General features: G+C 53.2%; 1 protein-coding gene across 1 annotated transcript in view; it reads left to right on the forward strand.

Moving 5' to 3' along the window:
* Positions 1 to 27,464, forward strand: part of Dync1h1 (dynein cytoplasmic 1 heavy chain 1) — a 57,424-nt gene that overhangs the window by 7,294 nt on the left and 22,666 nt on the right. Inside the window, exons 2-35 of the mRNA XM_004836935.3 lie at positions 1,884 to 1,971; positions 3,690 to 3,863; positions 4,154 to 4,409; positions 4,700 to 4,886; positions 5,961 to 6,232; positions 6,326 to 6,553; positions 7,632 to 8,708; positions 9,171 to 9,350; positions 9,974 to 10,123; positions 11,508 to 11,654; positions 13,365 to 13,505; positions 13,933 to 14,109; positions 14,250 to 14,360; positions 14,442 to 14,561; positions 15,198 to 15,437; positions 17,284 to 17,439; positions 17,525 to 17,638; positions 17,881 to 17,991; positions 18,065 to 18,274; positions 18,417 to 18,563; positions 18,740 to 18,906; positions 18,993 to 19,166; positions 19,672 to 19,837; positions 19,915 to 20,103; positions 20,314 to 20,508; positions 21,039 to 21,321; positions 21,635 to 21,735; positions 22,722 to 22,881; positions 23,583 to 23,826; positions 23,965 to 24,148; positions 24,329 to 24,541; positions 25,524 to 25,762; positions 26,029 to 26,185; positions 27,039 to 27,266. Coding sequence (XP_004836992.1) covers positions 1,884 to 1,971; positions 3,690 to 3,863; positions 4,154 to 4,409; positions 4,700 to 4,886; positions 5,961 to 6,232; positions 6,326 to 6,553; positions 7,632 to 8,708; positions 9,171 to 9,350; positions 9,974 to 10,123; positions 11,508 to 11,654; positions 13,365 to 13,505; positions 13,933 to 14,109; positions 14,250 to 14,360; positions 14,442 to 14,561; positions 15,198 to 15,437; positions 17,284 to 17,439; positions 17,525 to 17,638; positions 17,881 to 17,991; positions 18,065 to 18,274; positions 18,417 to 18,563; positions 18,740 to 18,906; positions 18,993 to 19,166; positions 19,672 to 19,837; positions 19,915 to 20,103; positions 20,314 to 20,508; positions 21,039 to 21,321; positions 21,635 to 21,735; positions 22,722 to 22,881; positions 23,583 to 23,826; positions 23,965 to 24,148; positions 24,329 to 24,541; positions 25,524 to 25,762; positions 26,029 to 26,185; positions 27,039 to 27,266 — 6,986 coding nt within the window. The remainder of the gene's footprint in view (positions 1 to 1,883; positions 1,972 to 3,689; positions 3,864 to 4,153; positions 4,410 to 4,699; positions 4,887 to 5,960; positions 6,233 to 6,325; positions 6,554 to 7,631; positions 8,709 to 9,170; positions 9,351 to 9,973; positions 10,124 to 11,507; positions 11,655 to 13,364; positions 13,506 to 13,932; positions 14,110 to 14,249; positions 14,361 to 14,441; positions 14,562 to 15,197; positions 15,438 to 17,283; positions 17,440 to 17,524; positions 17,639 to 17,880; positions 17,992 to 18,064; positions 18,275 to 18,416; positions 18,564 to 18,739; positions 18,907 to 18,992; positions 19,167 to 19,671; positions 19,838 to 19,914; positions 20,104 to 20,313; positions 20,509 to 21,038; positions 21,322 to 21,634; positions 21,736 to 22,721; positions 22,882 to 23,582; positions 23,827 to 23,964; positions 24,149 to 24,328; positions 24,542 to 25,523; positions 25,763 to 26,028; positions 26,186 to 27,038; positions 27,267 to 27,464) is intronic.

The following is a 27,464-nucleotide window of genomic DNA, read 5'->3' on the forward strand; positions in this document are numbered from 1 at the left end:
AGCAGTACCACCTAGTGTGACAGGGCTGGGCGCAGAGGCTGTGCCCAGCACCGTGCCCTCAGCCCCATGGCGCTCTGTCCACACCGGCCGGCACCCACGAGGAGAAGCGTGCCTTTCCAGCAGCTGGGGAGTCCTTGGCACACAGAGTGTTCTGTCACCACTCCGAGGCCTTCCCTTCCTAGGGTTATACCTGTGACAGCAGTGGGGAGAATCCTCTTCTCAACAGATGTGCCAATATGTCCTGGTCTTCAGTGGGGATTTTTTTTTCTTTTAACTAACAGACCAATTAGCTTTTGCATGGATCCTCTACACTCAGATGTCAGTTTTTTAGTGCTTAAAAAACCGTAGTGCCCCGCCCACTCTGCCCTGTGCATTTTGCCTCCCGTGAGCCCAGGTTCCAAGGACGAATGACGATTTCCCAGGGAAAGCTTAGCCTGGCATTGAGGTGAATTGTGTTTAACCTTAATCCAGAACTTTTGCTAACTCACATTTCACACAGGGTCCATTGGAGAGACAGTTTTTCTAGGATGGTAAGGCCTCTCATGGATTAGCACTCGATGTAGAAGTTAGGATTTCTTTTCCAGACTTAAGATTTTTTATTTAACTTTTCTCTTAGTATTAGGGACTGAGTCAAGGGCCTGGTGCATGTAGGCAAGTTCAGTAGCACTGAGCTATGCTCAGCCCTTATTTTAATTTTCAGTTTTGATTTTGAATACTTAGAAGTCTGGCTCCCATGCATCTTGAGTGAATTACTGTTACGTCTAGGAAGGTATGTTGCTGTTGTTTGCACTGGGGAGTGAACCCAGGACCTTTGCACTGAGCTATACCCCCAGCCCGTTTTATTTATTTTAAGACAGGGCCTCACCAAGTTGCCCAGGTTAAGCCTGAACTTTCCATCTCCTGCCCCAGCCTCCTGAGTGCTGGGACTAGGGGCATCCTTGGCAAAGTAGCTGTCTGGACGAGCCTTGCGCTGCACCTCCCTGTGTGTGCAGTGAGGAGTCTGGTTTTTGAGTCAGCTCTGAGAGTGCTCGCTCGGCTGCTTTCCGGCCAGGGCCTGTGGGAGCAGCAGCTGGCGGGGGGGCAGTGGCCAACGTGGGAGCCCAGCACTGCTGACCCTGAGGAGGACCCAGCAGAGGGCAGTGCTGCACTGGGCAGGCCCGCCCTGACACCTCGACTGTGACCCCTTGGATACCACTTCCCACAGCTCAGGCTGGGGCTGCCCGGGAGGTAAGAGGGTGAGCACATCGCCTGCCCACCAGGTCACCCAGCAAGTGAGCGACAGAGTCACACATGAGACAAGAAGGGTAGGAAGGGAGAATGCAGGACACCTCCTCAGCTAGGTGGGGTTTCTACTGTCAGTGGGGTGCCTTTTTTTTGGAACCGGGGATCGAACTCGTGTCCTTTTGCTTGCACAGCAGGCGGCGAAACCACTGAGCTAAATCCCCGGCCCTAAAGTTGGAGGTTTTATTTATTTATTTTTTCGGTACCAGGGATTGAACTCAGGTCCTTGCGCTTTCACTTTCGAGGCAGGCATCGGAACCACTGAGCTAAATCCCCAGCCCTGGGGCACCTTTTTAATGTGCTTATCTAGGTGCCAGTGCAGTGCCGGGGGTTGAAGCAAGGCCTCACACACACCCTTTCTCACTGGGCTGGGTTCCCACCCCCCTTCAAAGTTTCATTCTGAGACCAGTTGCTTGGGCTGGCCTCAAACTTGGGACGTCAGGTACCTCGGATGAAATGCATGTCACCCACCAGGCCTGGCACCCAGGACTTTAAATGTGAGGTTGGGGGTGGGACGACAGTAATCATTCTCTATGCACTTGATAAATAAGATACTGGAAATGCTGATATGAATTTGATATAATATTTATTGTGATTTTTAGAGGATGTTGGTGATGAAGGAGAAGAGGAAAAAGAATTCATTTCCTATAACATCAACATAGACATTCATTACGGGGTTAAGTCCAATAGGTGAGTAGTGTGAATGTACTATGATACTGTGTATAATCTGTCTGTTGTCTCCAGTTATAAATTTGTGATTGCAAGTGAATGTAAATCTTAATTGACTCAAAGCTGAGTGAAGTGGTGCATACCTGTAATCCCAGCCCTTGGGAGGCTGAGGCAGGAAGATCAGCAAGTTCATGGCCAGCCAGGGCTACATAGTGGGAAACTGTGTCAAAAAAAATCTTTTTTTTTTTGGTACTGGGGATCGAACTCAGGTCCTTGTGCTTGGGCAGCAGGCAGTGAAACCACTAAGCTAAATCCCCAGCCCAAAAAATCTTAATTGACTCAGATAAGCACATTTGTAAAACTTTAGAAGAGTTTTGCTTTTTAAATTCAGCATTTTATCCTTGGTTTCATATTTTCAAATTAATTTCCAAGATTTTTTTTTTCTCGGTACCAGGGATCGAACTCAGGACCCTGCGCTTGCAAGGCAGATAGCAGCACCACTGAGCTAAATCCCCAGCCCTGATTTCCAAGATTTTTTGTTTTGGTTTGGTTTGGTTTTTTTGGTACCAGGGATTGAACTCAGGACCTTGAGCTTAGCTCCCCACTGAGCTAATTCCCCGGCCTTGTTTATTGTTTTTTGAGACAGGATCTCACTATGTAATTCACACTGGCCTTGGATTTACTATGTCAGCTAGGCAGCTCTCAAACATACAGTCCTCCTGTGTCAGCTTCCCAAGTGCTGGGATTACAGGCATGCGCCACCACACCCAGCCCCAAATTAATATTCTAAAATATTTTTAATTGTCATGTCATGGCATTCATCTAATGTTTGAGCTATAATAAACTTAATATATCTAATAATACTCAGACCACATTGTGTGTGTAGGGGGGGCACCAGAGCCTTGTACATGCTCCTAAATGCTGTGCCACTGAGCCAGGTTTTTTTCATTGTTTAAACTAACTAGTAAACAGTCTTACGCACGGGTCTGGTTCATTTTAGAATAAACCCCTGCAGTGGGCAGCAGGTAGCACTGCTAATTAGATGCATAGCACCATGAAAGGTTTTAATGCACATTACCAGGTGTTCTACTTTCCACAGAGGTTGTGGCAGTTTGTACTCCAGTAGGTAAATTTAAATGCATAAATATTATGATTATTCTGTGTTGATTGTCAGAAACTCTCTTACGTATTTTGAGTAAGTTCCGAATTCCCCAAGAGTGGCGTGAGCAGTAGGTAGAGTCCCCCAGGCCGTCAGCACTGGCGCCTCCTGGGCTAGGGGTTAGCTCAGTGATGTGGGTCAGGGGCGCATGGCAGGCGGTGAGACCGGAACAGTGGGGAGGGCCAGGCGAAGGGGAGCCTGGGCGCCACGCCACTCAACTGGTGGGCAGCTTTTGTTTATTAAACTGAAATGTGACTTAGTGCGGTAAACAGATGGCACGCATTAGTGAGCTGTCAGATTTCAGTAGCTGCACCTGATGTTACTTCACAGCTTGCAGTTACCAGGGCAGGGCGGTCTGAGCCGCTACTGTGGCTGCAGCCTACCTGTGAGTCAGGTGCAGGAGTTCTGCTCAGGAGCACAGTCTCACTGTTAGAAAAGCAACAGTGTAGCCCATTATGTATGTGAGTTTTAAGTTAAACATTCAAGTGGAGTTTGAATTTTATGTAATGCAAAGGGTACAGTTACTGAAACTGATTAGGAGTGGTATTCTTTGTTCTGATGTTTTCTGCTGCTTCCTCAGCTTGGCGTTCATCAAGCGGACCCCTGTGATTGACGCAGACAAGCCAGTTTCTTCCCAGCTCCGAGTACTCACGCTCAGTGAAGACTCGCCCTACGAGACGCTGCACTCTTTCATCAGCAATGCGGTGGCACCTTTCTTTAAGTCCTACATCAGAGAGTCTGGCAAGGCAGACAGGTAAAAACCATTTTTCCTTCTGCTGTGTGAATGTCAGATTTCATTCCATGATCAGGACAGTGTGGAAGATGATTTGAACTCAGGAGCTAGGAGGGCTCCTTGGCATTCATACGCAAGAGCATTGTTACTATTTGACAAGCCTGAGATACCAGGCCGGGGCGACGAACGTAGGCATGAGTACTGCAGTGCGCTGCCTGTGTCACTGAAGGCTCTAAGAGGATCGCCATCATGGTCATAGGGCCTCTGGAGGTGGGAGAGCCCTGATGTTGAGATTATTCATATCCTTGTAGGGATGGCGACAAAATGGCTCCTTCCGTTGAGAAAAAGATTGCAGAGCTGGAAATGGGCCTCCTTCACTTGCAGCAGAATATTGAAATCCCAGAGATCAGCCTGCCAATCCATCCCATTATCACAAACGTGGCCAAGCAGTGCTACGAACGTGGCGAGAAGCCTAAAGTCACAGACTTCGGAGATAAAGTTGAAGACCCGACTTTTCTCAACCAGTTACAATCTGGAGTTAACCGCTGGATCCGGGAAATTCAAAAGGTAAGATTAGCACAGTGTTGACGTGATGTGTAAAGTGTCCAGAAACAGTGGTGAGAGGCTGTCGGCGAGACAGCTTGGCGGGCCCTGCCCTGGTCCTGGCTTGCCTACTACTCTGTCAGTCTGGGTACATTGTTGACCTGTTCCCCGGGAGACCGCTGGTCTCGACAGTCTCCTGCCTTTGACTTCAGATCAAACCACTTGGCTGACAGGGACGGATCTACCTGGAATATAAAAATTCACTTCGTGTCTGTTACATGGTGAATACCCTTGAATGCATTTTGTCTCCAAAGGTGACCAAACTCGACCGGGATCCTGCCTCGGGGACTGCTTTGCAGGAAATCAGCTTTTGGCTGAACTTGGAACGTGCGTTGTACCGCATCCAGGAGAAGAGGGAGAGCCCGGAAGTTCTTCTGACACTGGACATCCTGAAACACGGCAAGCGCTTCCATGCCACTGTCAGCTTCGACACCGACACAGGTGAGAACCAGGGCTCTTTTTCTTTTTTTTTTTGGTACCGAGGATCGAACTCAGGACCTTGTGCTTTTGAGGTAGGTGGCAGAACCACTAGAACCAGGACTCTTAAGCAGATTGTTAATTGTTTTTGGTTTTGGTTTGTTTTTTTCTGTGGTGGTTTTTTGGTGCTTTGGTTTTACTATGTAATTTAAGCTGACTTTGCACAGTGTAGCCTAGAGTGGCCTCTAACTCATGACAATCCTCCTGCTTCAGCCTCTTGATTACAGGCATGCACCACTTCCCAGCTTGTTAAGTTATTGGCCTGGCTTTTATGAGGTTTTTTGTTTGTTTGTTTTTTTGGGTTTTTTGGTACCAGGCATTGAACTCAGTATGAGGTCTTTGATTTGATAATTTTGATGAAAATTAATACATGTATTTTGGGGGGTATGCCAGGGATTGAACCCAGAGTCTTACATGTGAGCTACACCCCCAGCGCTATAGTGCTTGTGTTTATGGTACTGTCAGTTGAGCTGCATTCCTCAGCCTTTATTTGTTTGGAGAAAGGGTGTCGCTAAATCAGAGTTGCCTGGGCTAGGCTTGAACTTGTAATCCCCCTGCCTCGGCCTCCTAGAGTGCTGGGATTGTGGACATGTGCCACCAAGACCAGTTCTATACTATTTTTAATTGTTTTTCTTTTCTGGCTTGTTTCATTTTTTTTCTCAGTTCAAGGGAATTACAGTGATTTTCCACTTTTGATCCTTTTTTTTAATCTCATGCCAGAAGAAGTCAAGAAATAGATTTTAGAGTCTATCACTTCTGTAATTTTATTCCTTTTTTCTCTTTTGAGACAGGGTGTCACTGTGTAGCCCAGGCTGGCCTTGACCTTGCCCCAGTGCTCCTGTCTCAGCCTCCCAAGTGCAGGGATTACAGCCATGCACCACCACGCCTGGCTCTGTTTCTATAAGTACATAACACGTACTTTGAGCCATGGGAATAAAATTTAAAGTATCATGAACAATTTCTGTGCCACCAGATCCCTCCATTGGCTCACTTTTACTACTTTGTGCACATACCGTTAACCGTTTCTGCGATATCTAGGTCTCAAACAGGCTTTGGAGACAGTGAATGACTACAACCCTTTGATGAAAGATTTCCCTCTGAATGACCTGCTCTCTGCCACTGAGCTGGACAAAATACGGCAGGCCCTTGTTGCAATTTTCACCCACTTGCGAAAGATCCGAAACACAAAGTATCCCATCCAGAGGGCCCTGCGCCTGGTGGAAGCCATTTCCCGAGACCTGAGCTCTCAGTTGCTGAAAGTGCTTGGCACTCGGAAGCTGATGCACGTCGCTTATGAAGAGTTTGAGAAGGTGAGTTGGGTCCGTGAGCAGGCCGGCCTTGCAGTCATGAGACGAAAGCACACTGCGATCGGTAACGAGCTGCCGTTCCTAACTCTGTCTTAGGTTATGGTGGCTTGCTTCGAAGTTTTTCAGACTTGGGATGATGAGTATGAGAAACTTCAGGTGTTGCTGAGAGACATTGTCAAAAGGAAAAGGGAGGAGAACCTGAAAATGGTGTGGCGGATCAACCCGGCCCACCGGAAGCTGCAGGCGCGCCTTGACCAGATGAGAAAATTCAGACGCCAGCACGAGCAGCTGAGAGCAGTCATCGTCAGGGTGCTGAGACCGCAGGTATGGCTTGTACTCGGAAAATCCATGCGTGCGTTGTTTAAGGCCCCATCCTCAAGAATGGGCTGTTTGCCTTTTCGCACTCAGTACTTGGTTCTTGGTTTTTGGTTTCTATTACTGGGGGTGGAACTCGGGACCTTGCACTTGCCAGGTGGGTGCTGTGCCTCCGAGCTACATCCCCGGCTCAGTACCTCTTTTTCCTTGGCTCTGTTCTTGTTTTGGCCCTGTCGTCTTTAAGATCTGATTAGTGATTCTGTGTATTCTGTTGTTTCAGTCCATGTTCTGCATGGACCCCAGAGCCAGACTTCCTGGGTTTTAAATTCCAACTTCATTATTTTCTAGTGTGACGTAAACACGTTATTTAACCTCTTTTTCTGAATCTTCACCTAGAAAATGTGGATGAATAGTTGTATCTGCCTGAGAATTATTAAAAGAATTCAATGATTCTTTGTTTTTATACATGCTCTCCCCTTCTGAATTAATTTTCTTCATCAATTCTTTTCTTCTTATAAAAAAATCTATTAAAAAATCTGTGTGAGGGCTAGAGATATATAGTTTAATGTAGAGTGTTTTCCTAGCGTGTATGAGGCCCTGGTAATGGGAATGATCCCCAATAATGGGGGAAAACATAATGTCAAATAGAAACCATCATTGTCAGCCAGGCGTGGTGGTGCACGCTTGTAATCCCACTACTCTGGGAGGCTGAAGCAGGAGGATTGAAAGTTTGCATCCAGCCTGGGCAATGTAGCTACTTAGTGAGACCCCATTTCAAAAAAACCAAGACGCCTGCCTCTCAAGAGCTAGGTCCCGAATTCAATCCAGGGGTGGCGAAAAAAAAAAAAAAAGGACTGGGGATGTAGCCGATGTGAAGAGTCTAGGTTTGACCCCCAGTTACACCACCCCCCAAAACCCTGCCCTGTCAGAAAATCTTTATGGTGCAGAGTTAAAATGTACAGCGTTGTGCTTGGCTTTGAGTTGTGGTCACAGATCATTTGGCTAACAGTTAAAAACCTGCTGACTGATAACCTTGCGTGTTCTAAACAACAAAATAAAGCTCTCCGCTGGTGGACATCTCGTTTAGGTCACAGCAGTCGCACAGCAGAGTCAGGGAGAGGCGCCCGAACCCCAGGACATGAAAGTGGCCGAGGTTCTGTTTGATGCTGCAGACGCGAACGCCATCGAGGAAGTGAACCTGGCCTACGAGAACGTCAAGGAGGTGGACGGGCTGGACGTCTCCAAAGAGGGCACCGAGGCCTGGGAGGCTGCGATGAAGAGATATGATGAGAGGATCGACAGAGTGGAGACGCGGATCACCGCCCGCCTGCGCGATCAGCTGGGCACGGCCAAGAATGCCAACGAGATGTTCCGGATCTTCTCCAGGTTCAATGCGCTGTTCGTCAGGCCGCACATCCGCGGGGCCATCCGGGAGTACCAGACGCAGCTGATCCAGCGCGTGAAGGACGACATCGAGTCCCTGCACGACAAGTTCAAGGTTCAGTACCCGCAGAGCCAGGCGTGCAAGATGAGCCACGTGCGCGACCTGCCACCGGTGTCCGGCTCCATCATCTGGGCCAAGCAGATCGACCGGCAGCTCACTGCCTACATGAAGCGCGTGGAGGATGTGCTGGGCAAGGGCTGGGAAAACCACGTGGAGGGGCAGAAGCTGAAGCAGGATGGGGACAGCTTCCGCATGAAGCTCAACACTCAGGAGATTTTCGACGACTGGGCCCGGAAGGTGCAGCAGCGTAACCTCGGCGTCTCAGGCCGCATCTTCACCATCGAGAGCACACGTGTGCGGGGCCGCACCGGAAACGTCCTCAAGCTCAAAGTGAACTTCCTGCCCGAGATCATCACGCTGTCCAAGGAAGTCCGGAATCTCAAGTGGCTTGGTTTCCGGGTGCCCCTGGCCATCGTGAACAAGGCTCACCAGGCCAACCAGCTCTACCCATTTGCCATCTCGCTGATCGAGAGCGTGCGGACCTACGAGCGCACCTGCGAGAAGGTGGAGGAGCGCAACACCATCTCGCTCCTGGTGGCCGGCCTGAAGAAGGAGGTGCAGGCGCTGATCGCAGAGGGCATCGCCCTGGTGTGGGAGTCCTACAAGCTGGACCCCTATGTGCAGCGCCTGGCGGAGACGGTCTTCAACTTCCAGGAGAAGGTGCCTCAGCTTGACCCTCATGTCCCAGGAGTGAACAGGGACCGTGGTAGCTCAGGCGCTGAATGCTTGGCTCTCCCAAGGAGATGAGGGAGGCTGGGACAGCTTTAGGGAAGACCGCTCCCCACCCCAAGCCTAGAAACTGGGGGAGAGAGAGGGACAGGGAAGCTGCCCGGCTGGGCAGAGTGGACACCGCTAGCTAGGGGAGGAGGAGGCATGAGGTCTGACCATGCTCAGCCCAAATGCCTTCTTGTGAGCAGGAGGGTCAGGGCAGAGGCAGGAGGTTCACAAGTTTGAGCCCAGCTGGACCAACTTAACACAATCCTGTCTCAAGTGTTTTAAATTGGTAGGGGCACTGGGCCTGTAGCTCAGTGGGAAGAGACTGGGTTCGGTCCTCAGTACTGCAAAAACCAGAAAGGAATAGCAGGCGTGGCTGTCATCAGTGTCACATATGCCTTCCTCTAGGTGGATGATCTGCTGATTATCGAGGAGAAAATAGACCTGGAAGTGCGCTCCTTGGAGACCTGCATGTATGACCACAAGACCTTCTCGGAGATCCTGAACAGGGTCCAGAAGGCGGTAGACGACCTCAACCTGCACTCCTACTCCAACTTGCCCATCTGGGTCAACAAGCTCGACATGGAGGTGAGATCGGGGAGTGGCCCCTGCTCAGCACGCACCGGGCTGTCACTGGAGCGGTGCCCTTAGAAAGGGTGATGGTGTGCCTGTAACAGCTACTCAGGAGGCTGAGGCAGGAGATGGCGAGTGTGAGGTCAGCCTGGGCAGCTCAGCAAGGCACTGTCTTGAAAGTAAGAAAAGAAGTCGTCCGTGACGGCCCCCTCCCCAGACCGTCCCCCAGCATCGGAGGCAGCTCTGAGCTGGACACAGCCACAGGGAGCCGAGCCCCTGTATTTGGAGGACATGTGACAGCTCCTGTCCCCCTTGCCTCCTTTCGCTGTAGGCTGACACTTACAGGTTCTGTTCTGGTGATGCTGGGGGGAAGCCAGGGGCCCAACCTGCTGAGCCTCGCTCTGCTGCCATGCCGCACCCAGCCCCTGGCTCTGTCCTGGCCTCCAGGTGCCCGTCCCTCCCGGACACCCCCACAGCCCAAGCCCAGTGTGGAAAGAACTTTCCAGCAGCACAGCGCCTCCTTCCCAGAGAGGCCGACTCGCCCTTGTCACCTCCAGCCCCAGGTCTTCCCACCTTCCAGCTTTATGCTCTCGTCATGGCTGACGGGGCAATGCCATTCTCTAAACACTTCTGTGCAGATCGAAAGGGTACTGGGCGTGCGCCTGCAAGCCGGCCTGCGAGCCTGGACACAGGTCCTTCTCGGACAAGCTGAAGACAAAGCGGAAGTGGACATGGACACGGACACCCCACAAGTCAGCCACAAGCCTGGTGGAGAGCCAAAGATCAAAGTGAGTGTTTCCTGTGGCCCCCCAGTGGCCAGCCAGTGAAATGACACTCTCCCTTGGGACTTGCCTGTGGGGCTGGGGACCTAACTGAGGGAGAGCGTGTGCTTTGAAGGGGCACTTTCCAGCTGAGAAACCTGGCAGATGCCACCTGCCCAGGGCTGGAGGTGAACAGTGACACCGTGGGGTGTCATGGGCCATGTGAGGAGAGGGTCTTGGTCTAATGCAGCCTCGTTCTGACCACGAGAACTGTGTGCTTCGCACCCAGGCTGCGGAGCAGCCAACCAGTGCGCGGTCAGAGTCACGGTCGTGACTTGAAGGGAAGGCTGGGAAATGGCACAGGTTGGTTGGTGGGGACCGACCGGGGCGTTTCGGCTCTGCCCTGGGAACCTGACAGAGGTCTGTGCTCTACAGACCAGGGTCCCCGGCCAGTGGGGGGCACTCGGAAGCTTTGTACTTCCTTTGCAAGTCCTAAATAATTTCAGAAGAGGAAGTCATAAGTACATAATAAGCCAGACATCATGGCATACACCTGTGACCCCAGCTCTTGGGAGGCTGAGGCAGGAGCATCACAGGTTTACGGCCAGCCTGCGCTACACAGTGAGACCCCTCTCTCAACAAACTGCGGGGCCAGGCATTTAGCTTAGTGGCACCGCGCCTGCCTCGCAAGCGCAAGGTCCTGAGTTCAAGCCCCGGTACCAAAAAACTACAAGTCTGGTCTGGGTCTCGGGAGGGTTCGGCAGCATGCCACGCCACACACCGTGTCTTCCATACCACCTGCGTTTCTGGGTAGCTCAGTAACAGGGCCCCATGTAACGCGGGCCCCAAAGAGCTGCAAGTAAAGATTTTGCAATGGGAGAAGCAATTGGCTTTTTTCCCCTACCCATCTTAGTTTTTACTTTTTTTCTCTTAATATTTAAAATTGTTCAGTTTTTGTAGTACACGCATTCATCCCGGAGCATACTGTTTAAAACGCTGAGTCCCGGGGAAGCAGTGCGAGTGTGGGTTGGTGCGGCTCTGTGGCCAGGGCACCAGGGGGCACAGCGGGCTCGGTGTGGCAGCCCGAGGTCAGCGATATGTGCGGCTGACGGCCAGTGCCACCTGCGGTCACCGTGTCGGCATTGGCTGCTCAGGGCTGTCACTTCGAGAGAGGTCACACACACCAGTCAGGTGGTGCTTCACTGAGACCCAGGGGTATGTTGACACCCAGCCGACCAGGGGGACCCAGGAAGAGGTGGAGCAGCACCAGCCACAGCCTCTTGAGATCTCATTATGCAGCGCTGTGTCTAAAACGGGCCAGACTCTGGCTGCACTAAAGTTACTTAATGGTTCCGGGAGAGAAGAGGCGAAGAAGACCCGAGGCCGCTGAAGCTGAACCTTTCTCTTCCAGAATGTGGTTCACGAGCTGAGGATAACCAACCAGGTGATCTACTTGAACCCGCCCATCGAGGAGTGCAGGTACAAGCTGTACCAGGAGATGTTCGCCTGGAAGATGGTGGTGCTGTCCCTGCCCAGGATCCAGAGCCAGAGGTACCAGGTGAGTCTGGGACCAAGAGGCTCTGTGACGAGCCAGCTCTCCAGGCCCTGGGGACCAGCTGCTTACAGGTCTGTTGGGTGCCGGGCCCGAGGCTCGGCGCCCTGAGCAGAGCTGCAGGAGGCTGTGTGGCTGCGGGCAGCCTGGCCTCCGTAGCCTCTAGATGTCCTCTCGCTCTTCTGTTTCGTGACCCTGCTGCTGCTGTCTCCCCACTTTTTATTAGAGAAATTTTCAGACATGCTTGGAGTAGCAAAACTCGTGAACTTCGTTGACCCACACATGGCTAGTTTTATTCCATCTGCACTCCCTCCTGCCTCCCAGTCCCCCAGGTTCTTACAGAAGACATAGTGCACCGTGTCCCTCTAGACCCAAAGGACAGTGCAGAAGGCCACGCCTTCCCTGGCCTGGCCGGGCTCCTTCTAACAGGACTGGGCTTCGCCCATGAAAGGCTCGCCAGCCTGCTGCCGGCCTCCTGTCCTCTCTCCCTTGCTCCCCGGCTCCTCTGATCCCCTGCCCTCCAGTCTTTCCTCCCCCTGCCGGCGGCAGTTAGCGCCCCTCTGCTCTCCACCCTCCTCCGGGGTCCTTTGAGACCCCTTGCATGCAGGTGGCCTGGCCTGCACCCAACCCAGGCCCCTCCAGTCTCCTCTTGATTTGCTGTCCTTCCGACACTGGGGCGGCCGAATCTGCGCTGTCATTCACTGCCCCCACCCAGCGTGGCCGTCATCTCCTTACCGGCATCCCTCCGGCCTGTCTCTGCTGCCCCACCTACAGGCAGTGTTCAGCATAGCAGTTGGGAGGCCTTCAGTTCTGGGTTGGTCCTGATCCTGCTCCTCCCAGGCCACCCAGCAGGAAGTGCTCCTTTGTCCTCTCACCTCAGCCCTGCTTCCCTCCTCACTGGCCACTCCAGTCACCCTGCACTCCTGCTGGTCCCCAGCCAGTGAACTCTGGTGCTGGGCTCTGCCCTGCTCAGTCTGCTGGTCTCTGGGAACCAGGGCCCACCTGGTTTCTCCCTCCCCTCCTGGCCTCCTGCTCACTTTGCGCCTTTTTTTTTTTTTTTGGTACCAGGGATCAAACTCAGGACCTTGCGCTTTCAAATTTCAAAGCAGGTGGCGGAACCACTGAGCTAAATCCCCAGCCCCAACTTTCCACCTTCTGTTGAGGCTTTTCATTACTTCTAGATTTAAAATACAACCAAGGCGAAGATGTAGTTCAGTGGCAGAGTGCTTGCCTCTCAAGCACAAGCCCGGGGTTCAATCTCTAGCACCACAAAAGACAGACAAGATCCAAAAACGACACAGAACCTGCCCTGTGCTGCCTGTACTTCCTGCTCACCCACTGCCTGCTCAGTCCTCGGACTCCTGAACTATGGCTCCGTCCCTTAGGCCGCAGGTCCATGCGAGCAGGGTTTGTGGTGGGTTTTTTTGCACTTGGCCTAGCAGCTGATGTGTAGCAGGCAGCGGCTTTGTGGGCTCAAGCACTTTCCCCTCTGCTCTTGGTGGTGCTGCGTTTTTCCAGGTCAGGCTTAATCTCAGATTCCTATTGTTGGTTTTAGAGTTAAATATAAACAGGTTTTCTGTTGATGTTAATGTTTCTTTTGGGATTTTAGGTCAATATTATCCCCTAGCTGCCATATGATGGTTTCTTTTGATTAAGTAAAAGGTGGCTGGGACTCACATTCTGGCCCACCCTCTGGCTCACTTCCGCTTTGGTCAGGTGGGCGTGCATTATGAATTGACTGAAGAGGAGAAGTTCTACCGGAACGCTCTAACCCGGATGCCCGACGGGCCCGTCGCCCTGGAGGAGTCGTACTCTGCGGTCATGGGCATCGTGACTGAGGTGGAGCAGTACGTGAAGGTGGGCAGCTCCCGGTTCCTGCACACGCACTAGCCACATGGCCTGAGGAGGGCGAGATGCGAGGGTCTCAGCTGTGGAAAAGGTGGCTCACTGGCCAACATTTGCTTACTTTAAATTTTTTTTATTTTTTGGTACCGGGAATTGAACTCAGGTCCTTGAGCTTGCAAGGCAGGCGGCAGCACCACTGAGCTAAATCCCTGGCCCATTTGCTTACTTTCAAGAGCTAACAGTAGGACACATCTTCTGGATTTTAATTGTAATTTTCAAGAACAGTAAATTTTATTTTTTGATAGGAACATTCAGAGAATTTAAAGTGGGGTTTCCTCCTGGTGATGAAAGCTGCCATTTTTAGTGACACCTGGGTGGTGTCTGAAGAGTCCAGCACGAGACAGTGCCTGCGGTGTCTCCCTGTGCTCTCCACTCGCAGGTTTGGCTGCAGTACCAGTGTCTGTGGGACATGCAAGCTGAAAATATCTACCACAGGCTTGGGGAGGATCTCAACAAGTGGCAGGCGCTCTTGGTCCAGATCCGGAAGGCCAGGGGCACTTTCGACAATGCGGAGACCAAGAAGGAGTTTGGACCAGTAGTTATAGATTACGGCAAGGTGAGCTGGGCTTCACTCTCACAGCGTGCGGGTGCTGCAAAAGCAGTGTTTGTTTCTGTTGACTCAGATTCAACGGAAGCATAAGAGAGCCAGCAGGAGAGGGCTGACGCCTTGCTGCCTGCCATGTGCCTGCCCTGCAGGTCCAGTCTAAGGTGAACCTGAAGTACGACTCCTGGCACAAGGAGGTTCTCAGCAAGTTTGGGCAGATGCTAGGGTCAAACATGACAGAATTCCACTCGCAAATCTCAAAGGTGAGGAGCGGGGGCCTGCCCGAGTGCCGAGCTAGGCCTGGCCTGGCCTGGGCTGTGGTAGAACACGCCCTCTTCCCCTAGTCTCGCCAAGAGCTGGAGCAGCACTCCGTGGACACAGCCAGCACCTCCGACGCTGTGACCTTCATCACCTACGTGCAATCTTTGAAGCGGAAGATCAAGCAGTTCGAGAAACAAGTTGAGGTGAGCTCTGTGAACATCGACTTACAGTTCTCAAACTGGACCTCTAGTTTACTACGAATTGATACTATTTTGCGACCTGAGAGAGCATTCTGAGTCCACCCCTAGGGCACCGTCTCTTTTGTTTTTTTGGTTTTTTGTGTTTTTTTTGGTACCGGGGATGGAACTCAGGACCTCACACCTGCCAGGCAGGCGCGGTGCCGCTGAGCTACATCCCCACCCTGGGCCACCATTTCTTAACGTCCCCTCCCTGCCAGAGGCACCTGCTGTGCTTGGTGTAAAGTTCAGTGTGAGACTAGTACCCTGGCAACCTGCGTTGGAAAAGCCCAGCAGCCACTGTTTGGGGTGACTTGTCTCTGATTCCTTCACTGTGGCAATCCGTCCATCAGACCTGACTCCCTGTTTGGAGTGAAGGGAGGCACGCGCCCTCCCCTCCCCTGTATCCTACCCTGAGTGCTCAGCTGGTGCGGCACCTGCTGCCATGTGGACTCTGCCGTGGTGTCTCGGGGTGGACAGCTGTTGAGCAGATGGACCCATCCTTGGTGTTCTGTAGCCCTGATGCACCTTCTCTCTCAGGGAACAGTAGTTTTGCTTGTTGTTTTAGAAGGGAAAATTGAATTTATGTTTTAACTCTCAAAGCTCTACCGCAATGGCCAGCGCCTGCTGGAGAAGCAGAGGTTCCAGTTCCCGCCATCCTGGCTGTACATCGACAACATCGAGGGAGAGTGGGGGGCCTTTAACGACATCATGCGGCGGAAGGACTCTGCCATCCAGCAGCAGGTGGCGAACCTGCAGATGAAAATAGTGCAGGAGGACCGCGCCGTGGAAAGCCGCACCACCGACCTGCTCACGGACTGGGAGAAGACCAAGCCTGTCACGGTGAGCCTGACACAGGGGCCTTGCCATGCCGTAGCTTTCCAGCACTGAGTGGTTTCCCTTTGGTCATGAAAGGGCAGTGTGTGCATCCAGATGTGCTCTGCGTCTGTAGTGTGCACCTGTATCCCCAGCCACTTGGGAGGCTAAGGTGGGAGAATGGCTGGAGACCAGCCTGAGCCACATAGCAGGCTCCTCTCAAAAAAAGGTGTGGGGTGCTAGGGATGTAGCTCTGTTGTAGAGGGCTTGCCCAGTGTGGACAAGGCCCTGGGTTGGATCCCCAGCACCACAAAACATTTTTTAAAAAGCAGTACTTAATCTGTAATTCCAGCACTTAGAAGGCTGAAGCAGGAGAGTTGCAAATTCCAGGCCAGCCTGGACTACACTGTGATATGCTGTCTCAAAAACACAAAAAAAGCAGCATTGCAATAGTGAATATGAAAGCCAGTATAAACCTTTGGTCACCTAGGACAGCAGTCATTTGAACCAGATGATTTTAAGGATTAAAGTTGTTGTTTTCTAGCTGTGGTCTTTCTCAAATTGGCATCTGATTTCAGTAGATAGGTACTGAGCTCACGCTGCTGCTGCCAGCTGTGTGATGCTGATGTAGTCCATAAGCTCTGTCCCCAAGCCTGGCACACCCGCTTTGCTCATCTGTGGGCACGTGTGGAGCGTACCTGTCTTCAAGTGCTGTGCTGGGCCGTGAGAACCAGAGCCCTGACGAGGGTTAGACACTGCGGAGAGCCTTGGATAACGAGCAAGCCAGAAAATGTGTGTCTGGTCAGAAGGCGACGGTGCCACCACAGATGGGGACCGACGGCAGCACCTGGCTGGGGCAGAAGAGGATGCCAGCAGGACAGGGACAGTGAAGGGGAGCCCAGGGAGGTGACGGAAGGGAGAGGGCACCTTTGGCTTGTTGGGGCTGGGATTCAGAACTTTATTTAGGCCTGCAGAGACGCGTCAGAAAGGAAAATGGGAAGTGTGTTAAACACTGCGTGAAAGCCCGCTTTCTGTGCGGGGTGCAGGCTTCCTCAGAGGGCCCAGCGGCAGGTACAGCCCCGTGTGATGTGTGGGAGCCGCTCTCTCCCCACAGCCCTGCTCTGCCTTGGGCCGCAGGTTCTTCCTTGGGTTTCATGTTGCTGGGAGTGTCGCTGGAGGTTTGTTTTTTTATTTCTTTGAGACAAGGTCTCACTGTGTAGCCCAGGCTGCCTTTGAACCCACAACAGTAATCCTGCCTCAGCCTCCTGAATGCTGGGCTCACAGGTGTGCACTGCTGTGTCTGATTGAATTGTCATGGTTTTGAGTTTAAAGTACCTGCTCACTGATCCAGTATTGCTGGGTCACAAATGTGCCTCTAGGCTGGAGTCTCAGCACAGGCTGTGTGACAGGTAAAGCTTTAGGTGCATACTTGCTTTGGAAGCAGACTTTTTATAAATTTTTTTTTTTTTTTTTTTTTAATTTTTTTTGAGACAGAGACTTGCTATTAGTTCAGGTTAGCCTTGAACTCACTGTGTAGCACCGACTGGCCTCAAACTCATGGCAACTCTCCTGTCTCAGCCTCCCCAGTGCTGAGGTTATGCAGGTGTACACCACCACATCCATACCTCTGTCTAATCGTTCTTAGCAGTTACCGTAATGAGAAGTATGCAAGTACGGTAGAGGCGTAGCAGGCACGCTGTGTCCCACTGGAGCCCCACTGTGTGGGCACTGGTGAGACAAGAGCCAAACTGGGCATGCACCGCCGGGTGCAGGGCAGCCGTGAGCTCGCTGCAGTAGTGAGCATGCGGCTGTCAGGGTCAGAACCTCCCGACAGGAGCCTGGGCACCACAACCCCCTGCCTGCCTGCTTCCAGGGCAACCTGCGGCCCGAGGAGGCGCTGCAGGCTCTGACCATCTACGAGGGCAAGTTTGGCCGGCTGAAGGACGACAGGGAGAAGTGCGCCAAGGCCAAGGAGGCGCTGGAGCTCACGGACACCGGGCTGCTCAGCGGTAGTGAGGAGCGCGTGCAGGTGGGCAGTGCGTGCAGGTGGGCAGCACATGGCCCGGCTGCCCGAGGCCCGCTGAGGTGTAATGCTCTGCTGTCCCCACTCTCAGGTGGCCCTGGAGGAATTGCAGGACCTCAAAGGTGTTTGGTCGGAGCTCTCGAAGGTCTGGGAGCAGATTGATCAGATGAAGGAGCAGCCGTGGGTTTCAGTGCAGCCTCGCAAGGTCCGTGTCCTCCTCAAGAGGTGTCTGAGTCTGTCGGTGTCAGTGTCGGCAGCCACAGGCCGCGCTGAGGCGCCTTGCACACTCTGTGTGTGCCTGTGAGTTTGCAGGTGTCTCTTGGTGTTCTGCGCGTCACAGATGTTACTTATCCAGACTAATGGAACATTTACTTTCAACCATTTTTTAAAGTATTTCACCCTTCAAAGAAATTTGGTAAATGACAAATCTGGTGTTTGGCCCGACAGCTTCGGCAGAACTTAGACGGCCTCCTGAACCAGCTGAAGAACTTCCCCGCGCGCCTGCGGCAGTATGCCTCCTACGAGTTTGTGCAGAGGCTGCTGAAAGGGTACATGAAGGTAGGTAGCAGCACACAGGGCGGCCTGCCCCACATGCACGCACGCACCGACAACACCCCCACTCTCTGCACAGGTCAACATGTTGGTGATCGAGCTGAAATCTGAAGCACTGAAAGACCGCCACTGGAAGCAGCTGATGAAGAGGCTTCGCGTGAATTGGGTTGTTTCTGAGCTGACCCTTGGCCAGATCTGGGACGTCGACCTGCAGAAAAATGAAGCTGTTGTCAAGGATGTGCTGCTGGTGGCGCAAGGGGAAATGGCCCTGGAGGAATTCCTGAAGCAGGTAAGCAAGGCTGGGCGGCCACTCCGTGTTTCAGGTCCTCTGTAGGTCTGCGGCTCTTCCTCTGGTCCTCTCTTCTCCATCGCTGTTCTGCAGCGGGTGGGAGCCCACATACTGATAGCCTGGCCTGCCCGCTTTTGATCAGATAAGAGAAGTGTGGAACACGTACGAGCTGGACCTGGTCAACTATCAGAACAAGTGCCGCCTGATCCGCGGCTGGGACGACCTCTTCAACAAGGTCAAGGAGCACATCAACAGCGTCTCTGCCATGAAGCTCTCCCCATACTACAAGGTACCATGGTGAGGCGGCTGCTGTCCTGGTCAGGGTGCTCCGCCCACCCTCACTGGAGCAACTTAGGACTGACCGGGACAGGGCCTGCTTTTTATGAGAAGCAGGTGAGCGGAAGGGACCCTAATCCTTGTCTTCCCGTGAGCAAGCTCTGCCCTCCTGCATCCTCCTGCCCCCAGGTCTTTGAAGAGGATGCACTGAGCTGGGAAGACAAGCTGAACCGGATCATGGCTCTCTTCGATGTGTGGATCGATGTGCAGAGGCGGTGGGTCTACCTGGAAGGCATCTTCACAGGCAGCGCAGACATCAAGCACCTGCTGCCTGTGGAAACGCAGCGGTTCCAGAGGTGTGGCCTGCAGCGGGAGCTGTGCGGGCAGGGGCTGGGCACCGCCCACTAAAAACTGACCACATGCGCCCTGGTTTGATTTGTAGTATCAGCACAGAGTTCTTGGCTCTGATGAAAAAAGTGTCCAAGTCTCCACTTGTTATGGACGTCCTGAACATCCAGGGTGTGCAGAGGTCGCTAGAGAGGTTGGCGGACCTGCTGGGAAAGATCCAGAAAGCGCTGGGGGAGTACCTGGAGAGAGAGCGCTCATCCTTCCCCAGGTGAGAGAATCAGATTTCAGCTGGGGTTTTTCCCGCCGCCCCCTGTCTCTGGGCCTGGGGTTGGGCAGTCGAGGGTCTTGTTAGCTAGTCAGTGACTTCATGAACGTGCTCTGCCTTCCATGCCTGGATGTCTCCTTGTGCCCGGCTGTACTGAGCTTCCCTGTTCCCTGAGGCTGGCTGCCTCCTCCCAGCGGCCTGCGGCTCTCGGCCTCCAGCTGTTTCTAAGTGGCATCACTTCCTTTCCAAGTACTGTAGTTTGCTTAGGATGAATGGAGCAGGTTTTCTAAAGATGAGTTCATGAAATAAGGTGAAGCCGTTGAATTCTTCCTTCACAAGAGTAAATGTGTATTTTTTGCTGAGATCTGGAAGAAATCGGATGTGATCTGAATTCAGGCTGGAGGTTTTCTACCAGCAGCCTTGCCTTTCCTGCAGTTTGTGTTCCTCCTTGGTTCACCTTCCTTCTCTGTGTAGAATAGTAGCAACTCAAATGCTGTCCTAATTTTAGGTTCTATTTTGTGGGTGATGAAGATTTGCTTGAAATCATTGGAAACAGCAAGAATGTAGCGAAACTACAGAAACACTTCAAGAAGATGTTTGCCGGTGTGTCGAGCATCATCCTGAACGAGGACAACTCTGTGGTCCTGGGCATTTCCTCCCGGGAAGGAGAGGAGGTATTTGGCATTTGTGTTTGTGTTCGGAAGGCACTCCAGTCTGCGTGCGTCTCAACCCTTAACGTGTCACATTTCAGGTCATGTTTAAAACCCCTGTGTCCATCACCGAGCATCCCAAGATCAACGAATGGCTCACGCTGGTAGAGAGGGAGATGAGAGTCACCCTGGCTAAACTCTTGGCTGAGTCTGTCACAGAAGTGGAGATTTTTGGGAAAGCAACTTCAATTGATCCGAATACCTACATCACTTGGATTGATAAATATCAGGTGATCATAGCAGAAGAGACGACCGGAGATGAAGCAGGGACTGATAGAAAAGGACCCTGAGGAAGGAAGCTGGGACCGTGGCGCACACCTGTGGGGCCACCTACTCTGGAGGCTGAGGCGGGAGGATTACTTGAGTCCAGAGCAACATAGCAAGACTCTGTCTACAAACAAAATGACTCTGAGGCACTTACTTCTCTTTCTCTCTTGCAGGCCCAACTTGTGGTTTTGTCGGCCCAGATAGCCTGGTCTGAGAACGTGGAGAGTGCGCTGAGCAGCATTGGGGGAGGCGGTGACACGGTGCCCTTGCACTCGGTGCTGAGCAACGTGGAGGTCACCCTCAACGTGCTGGCCGACTCTGTCCTCATGGAACAGCCCCCGCTTCGCAGGCGGAAGCTAGAGCACTTGGTCAGTTGCACACTGGCCCTGCCCACCTCTTAGTGCTTCCCGTCCAGCAGCCAGGCGCTGGTGCCTGACAGTGTTTCCTCGTGTCGAGGGGGAGTACAGGCCAAGTGGACACTCTGGGCAGGACTCAGGCTCCCTGTCCTGTTGAAAGACGGGCATGGTAGCATCCAGGAATCCAGTGGCTGTGCGGCAGGAAAAGTGACCACCCTTGGTCAGGGTCTCTCACCAGTCATCTTCTGAGAAGCAGCGTGGCAGCTCTGGCAACAGTGTGCGGGCAGCGTGGCTCAGCCCCGCGATAGGCAGCCCCTTCCCTGTCCCCTTCACACAGGGGCAGGCTCTTTTTTATAGTCCACTGCTTCTGGGTTTCTTCGTCTCCACTGTAACTCCTGGTTCTGGGTTGTCTGTGGGTGGATTTGTGTTCTGAGATAGCTACTGAAAGCCACTGTGAGGAGACCTAGACTCTCACTAACAATCCACAAACCTACAGGATGCACTGTATTATTTTAGCTTATGATGAATTTTTATCTCCACAGATTACAGAATTGGTTCACCAACGGGACGTTACCAGGTCCTTGATCAAAAGCAAGATCGACAACACTAAATCTTTCGAGTGGCTGAGCCAGATGCGATTCTACTTCGACCCTAAGCAAACTGATGTGCTACAGCAGTTGTCGATTCAAATGGCCAACGCCAAGTTTAACTATGGCTTTGAGTACCTGGGTGTTCAGGACAAGCTGGTCCAGACCCCCCTCACTGACCGGTGCTATCTGACGATGACACAAGCCTTGGAGGCCAGGCTGGGGGGCTCCCCGTTTGGTAAGCTGCATAGACAGAGTCGTACAGTAAACAGAGTTTTAGAGAATAAGCTAATGATTTCAGTGTATTTCCTAGTCACATGGTTAGTGCGTTCTAAAATCTTAAATTTGTTTGTATTTCTTATATCTGCTTTGACTTTAAAAATGAATTGCCGGGTCAGGGATTTAGCTCAGTGGTTCTACCGCCTGCTTCGCAAGCGCAAGGACCCGAATTCGATCCCTGGTACCAAAAAAAAAAAAATGAATTGCTTCTGAAGCTCTCGTAAAGATATATTCCCAATTAGCTAACAGACTCACTCCTCTCCAAATAACAGGGCCTGCTGGAACTGGGAAAACAGAGTCTGTCAAGGCCCTGGGCCATCAGCTTGGACGCTTTGTTTTAGTTTTCAACTGTGATGAAACCTTCGATTTCCAGGTGAGAAGCTTTCTGGGAGCCATCTAAAATCTGATGACCCAAAGGGACCAGCTGGGTGCACATTAAGCTGTCACCCTCAAAGCCATCGAGACTTGTAGCTCAGCGTGGTTTATCTGGCTTCTGGGACTTTGTAGGGATCCAGTGGTATTTTGAATTATTTGAGGACTCTAATACATGTGCTTTAACTTCATGTTTCCAAAATGGATTATCGTCTGTATTTTAAAAAAGCCGTTTTTGGAAGAAATCCTTAGTGGCTGTATCTGAGAGTAAGTATAATGGAGAGCTTTTTTAATCAACAAAAAGTGGCAGAATGAGAGTAATGGCTCTGTCAGGATGGCTGCTTGGAGCCTGAGGACAGAGGTGTCACACGCTGTCTGGTGGCGCCAGCGTCATCTGGGCAGTGCCCGCTGTGTGGCTCTCAGGCCCCTCATGACCCCCTCGGTGGGAAGGTGCTGTATCCTCATTTTAAGTGTGGAGTTGCAGGTGTCAGATGTGACTTGCCCAAGCCAGGATTCCGTGTAAAGCCCACCCGGGCAGATGACACCTCAGTCCTTGAGGCTCACTCACCAGCAGCATCTTCTAGGGCTCCTGGAGCCTGGGCGTCCCGTCCCGGTTGTGTAGACGAGGAAGGTCCTGGCAGGGCCCCTCCTGGTGTGGTGTGTAGCCGGCCACCTTGCCGTCAGGTCCTATCAGGTCCTGCCTGATCCTGCCTCTGCACACCGGGAGGGGCTGGAACACCGGTCCTAGGGGGGTGTAGCTCAGTGGAACACTGCTTGCCTAGGAAGTGCAAGGTCCTGCGTTCAATCCCCAGCACCGAAAACAACCCAGCCGTCCTGTGTGATGGGCCCCGCCTATATGATCCCGTTTAACTTTACCCCTCAAAGGCCGGTCTTCGGATATGGTCACCTTGGTGGCTGGGGCACTAACAGGACTCTGGGACACTCGAGTCAGTCCTGACAGGCAGTTTCCATTTCTTTCCATTTCAGGCGATGGGACGCATCTTCGTGGGGCTCTGCCAGGTGGGTGCCTGGGGCTGCTTTGACGAGTTCAACCGCCTGGAGGAGCGGATGCTGTCGGCTGTGTCGCAGCAGGTGCAGTGCATCCAGGAAGCGTTGCGCGAGCACTCCAACCCCAACTACGACAAGGGTAAGGCTCGCCGGCCCCAGTGTTCCTCGGAGGGGGTGCTGGGTGACACAGGGCAGCTGTGTGGCAGCAGGGCATCCTGGTCCTGGAACAGCCCCTCCTCAGCCAGCAAGGCCCTGGTGCTGTGCTGTGCGGGCGGTGAGGCCTGTCACCATAGAACCCAGCACCTCCCTCAGCAGAGTCCCAGGCACCTGCAGCAGAGCCGAGTCAGGCTTGGGAGATAAATGGGGCCAGCCCAACTTTTAGCGTTTCCTGTTATCCCATAGTAGCAACTTGCCTTACAGTGAACTCCCACACTTCCCAAGTAAACAGAAGGAGATCAGAGAAAGCGGTCCCTGTACCTCTGTTGTACTTCCCTGATGGCGTAGATAGCTGCTGTCCCCAGGTCTCAGGCGGGCTTGAGAAGGACTCTTCTGTGCTCTCCATGGCTTTAGAAATGGCGTCCTGTGCCCTGAGCTGGTCTGTTGCATTGCAGCGTTGACTCTTTCCTGTTTTTACCCTGCTTTGGCTGTGTTTCTGGCTGTGTGGCCCAGTGCAGGCTGGGGCTCCCTGCCCTCGGGGCTGGCTGGGGCCTCCAGCTCCCGTGGCTGACCAGAGGACAGGTGTTCCGTCAGCTCAGACATCCCTGGGGATTGAGCCATTGGGAGACATTTTTAAGTGATCTTCTCCAGGTGGTGAGTGTGGATGCCCGGGTTTGATTTCAGCCTCCGCCCCCATTACTTGTGAGCTGCTGAACAAACAGGTCAAGGTGAGCCCGGACATGGCCATCTTCATCACCATGAACCCTGGCTACGCCGGCCGCTCCAACCTCCCTGATAACCTCAAGAAGCTGTTCCGCAGCCTGGCCATGACCAAGCCAGACCGGCAGCTGATTGCCCAGGTCATGCTGTACTCACAGGGCTTCCGCACGGCCGAAGTCCTTGCCAACAAGATCGTCCCGTTCTTCAAGTGAGTCTCCCGGGGCCGCCTGTCTGAGGTTCTAGCCCGAGAGAGGCGCCCTTTTAACCTCACCCAGCTCCGCCCCGGCCCTCAGTGCCAGTGTGCCTGAAAAGCACAGCTTTTAAAGAAAACCTCTCTCTGGGTTAGGCTGTGTGATGAGCAGCTCTCCTCTCAGAGCCATTACGACTTCGGTCTGCGGGCTCTGAAGAGCGTGCTGGTGAGCGCGGGTAACGTGAAGAGGGAGCGAATCCAGAAGATCAAGAGGGAGAAGGAAGAGCGTGGGGAAGCAGTCGATGAAGGAGAAATTGCTGAGAACTTGCCTGAACAAGAGGTGTGTGCAGGCGCCCTTCTGAGCGTGCCCTTCGTGCCTTTGGAGCACTGAGTGGGGACGCAGAGAGAGGCCCGCAGTCCGCAGTAGGGCACCTGGGCGAGGGGTGAGTGAGTTCCATACACCTTCTGGAGCCATGGCAGGAAGTGTGCGAGCCCTGCCCCTGCCCCTCCCCTCCCACAGATTCTGATCCAGAGCGTCTGTGAGACCATGGTGCCCAAGCTGGTGGCCGAGGACATCCCACTGCTCTTCAGTCTCCTGTCCGACGTGTTTCCTGGAGTCCAGTACCACCGGGGCGAGATGACGGCCCTGCGGGAAGAGCTGAAGAAAGTCTGTCAGGAGATGTACTTGACTTATGGCGACGGAGAGGAAGTTGGTGGGATGTGGGTCGAGAAGGTAACTTGGCCTCTGTGTGGGCTCTGCCCTCCGCCCGCGGGGCCCAGTGGCCGTGCTCACCTGCCGCTTGGTGGGGCTCTGTCCACCAAGGCCAGGGAGGTGTGGAATCTGCCAGGCCTGTTTGGATTTTTTTTTTTTTTTTTTGTATTTTGAGACAGATTCTTGCTATGTAACTCTGGCTGGGCTTGGAACTCATCATGGAGCCCAGGCTGGCCTTGAACTCTACTGACCCTCCTGCCTCGGCCTCCCATGTGCTGAGATTGTAGGTGTGCGTCACCACCCATGGCTAAATTTTCTCCTCTTTTTTTTTTTTTGGTACCGGGGATCAATTTTCTCTTCTTTTAAACAGAGAGATAGCAAAAGGGAAAATTTGTTTTACGTGGTATAGTTAAATCTAAAAATTCTAATGGCATAACTATGATGGAAATTTGTTTACGCCAGTAAAAACTCTATGTACAGGACTCTCCCGACCAGTTTAACCACCTAACCTCTAAAGGGGCTATGCTGGACGTTCTGCATCTTCCCTTTCTCTTTGTGACTGTTTCTGCAGCTCTTCTTGCCCAAGGAGGGGGACAGACCCTTGCTGAGACAACTTGCTGAGATAACCCGGTAGACATCTCCTGTGCCATGCCTAGCCCTCCTGCCTTGGTACAGACCTCCCCAGTGTAGGATGTGGTCAGTGTGACTCTTCCCAGTGAAATCATAGGAGAGGGCCTTTGAGAATCCACAGAAAATGCCAGGCATGGTGGCCCAGCTACTCAGCTACTCGGGGCTGAGGCAGGAGTCACACGTTCAAGGCCAGCCTAGGCAATTTAGCAAGACCCTATCTCAAAAAAGTAGAACGCTTACAGTGCAAGGCCCAGGGTTCAGTCCCCAGTACCAGAAAGAAAAACCTCCATGGAACAGGCGTAGTGCACGCTGTCAGAGGCTGAGAGCCCCCAGCCCGCCCCTAGGATGTCACAGCGCCGGTCCCTGCCTGCAGGTTCTGCAGCTGTACCAGATCACCCAGATCAACCACGGCCTGATGATGGTCGGCCCCTCGGGCAGTGGGAAGAGCACAGCCTGGCGAGTGCTGCTCAAGGCCCTGGAGCGGCTGGAGGGCGTGGAAGGCGTGGCCCACATCATCGACCCCAAGGCCATCAGCAAAGACCACCTCTACGGCACTCTGGACCCCAACACCCGAGAGTGGACGGATGGGCTCTTCACCCACGTGCTGAGAAAGTGTGTTCGCCTGGGTTGTGTTTGCACTGGGGGACGTGGGGCCCGAGTGCTGCATTCTGAGTCACGCCCTGTGCATTGTGTCCCAGCCAAAGCCCTGACAGGGTACAGGTCACTAAGAAGCCATGGCAGGCAGGGCTGCATGCAGGTCAGCGGCAAGCACTTGCCTAGCATGCACGAGGCCTGGACTCTATCCCCAGTGCTGGGAAAGAAGCCTGTCAGGGCAGTCTTGATCCAGTCAACAGCTGCGTTCTAATCCTCCTGTCTAGGATCATAGACAATGTGAGGGGTGAGCTGCAGAAGCGCCAGTGGATCATCTTCGACGGTGACGTGGACCCCGAGTGGGTGGAGAATCTGAACTCTGTGCTGGACGACAACAAGCTTCTGACTCTGCCAAACGGGGAGCGGCTCAGCCTTCCACCCAATGTGAGTGCCATCCCAGCATCACAGAGCCCATGTGCTGGCAAAGCAGCGCCCTCAACTCAGTTTCCCTTCTGAGTCCTCAGTTACCCTGGGTCAGCTGCCGTTGGCAGATGTTAAGTGGACAGTTCCGGACATGATGAGTCAATACAGCTCTTACTGCTGTAGTAGAGATAGTAGAGGTTCTGTTCCTAGTTAGCGCTGCCTTTCGTGAGGTCAGCTTAGCTCAGGGACGTGTGTGGGGCAAAGAGTCAGGGTGAAGCTGCGGCCTCCCGGGGACCCTGGACCCCCGGTGCCTGCAGAGCGTGTGCCAAGGGGGCTGGCTGCGACCGTGTGGAAGGTGGCACGGTGGGATTTGCTGATGCAAATCCAGGTGTGAGGGACAGCTGACTGCCAGGCTTGGGGCCCAAGCCCCTGGTGAACATGGATGGGTGTTTACCCCATTGTGCACACGCCAGGCCAGATTCTTAGTGCAGCCTGAACACACGCTCGCTTGTGGCCATGATTTTACTCCTCGGGCTCCATCGGCAGCTGATTATCGAGTGGACTGTGTCTGTCCCCAGTGGAAGGAGGCTGGACTCCATGCAAGGCCGCATAGCCCTGAGGTTCAGGCTCTGGAACCGACAGCCTGGGGGAGGTCTCAGCCTGGTGGTCTGACCACCCTTCTCCCACCAGGCTTCCTGCCCAGATCCTTGAGAGGAGAGGACATGGGTGCTGTAGAAATGTGAATTGTAGGTGTTTTCATTTTTAGAATCAGCACAAAAAATTAAATCGCCTTCTCGGTGTGTCGGTAAGAATTTTACTATCCAGGTTTCTACCGAATCTACGCCCGTAAATGCACGTAACACTTTCTTTCAAGGTGCGCATCATGTTTGAAGTGCAGGACCTGAAGTACGCAACCCTAGCCACAGTGTCGCGCTGCGGCATGGTCTGGTTCAGTGAGGACGTGCTCAGCACAGACATGATCTTCAACAACTTCCTGGCCCGGCTGCGCAGCATCCCCCTGGACGAAGGGGAAGACGAGGCGCAACGCCGGCGCAAGGGCAAGGAGGACGAGGGCGAGGAGGCGGCCTCCCCCATGCTGCAGGTACGAGGCTGGGCTGGTGCTGCCCCTCTTTCAGGCAGGCAGCGTGGGCTCTGTGACTAGGTCTGCCCCGCACCAGCTTCTGCAGCAGCTGCAGAGGTGAAAAGGTGTCTGGAAGATGAAGGAATCCCTCGAGCGGTCTCGTTTTTCTCTGCCACATGACAGGAGACTGTCCTCTTCCAGTCGGGTGCCGAGAACCCG

This window comes from Heterocephalus glaber, unplaced genomic scaffold (genome assembly GCF_053883595.1).
Source record: "Heterocephalus glaber isolate CG9 unplaced genomic scaffold, H.glaber_assembly_v1.0 deba00001608, whole genome shotgun sequence".
NCBI lineage: Eukaryota > Metazoa > Chordata > Mammalia > Rodentia > Bathyergidae > Heterocephalus > Heterocephalus glaber.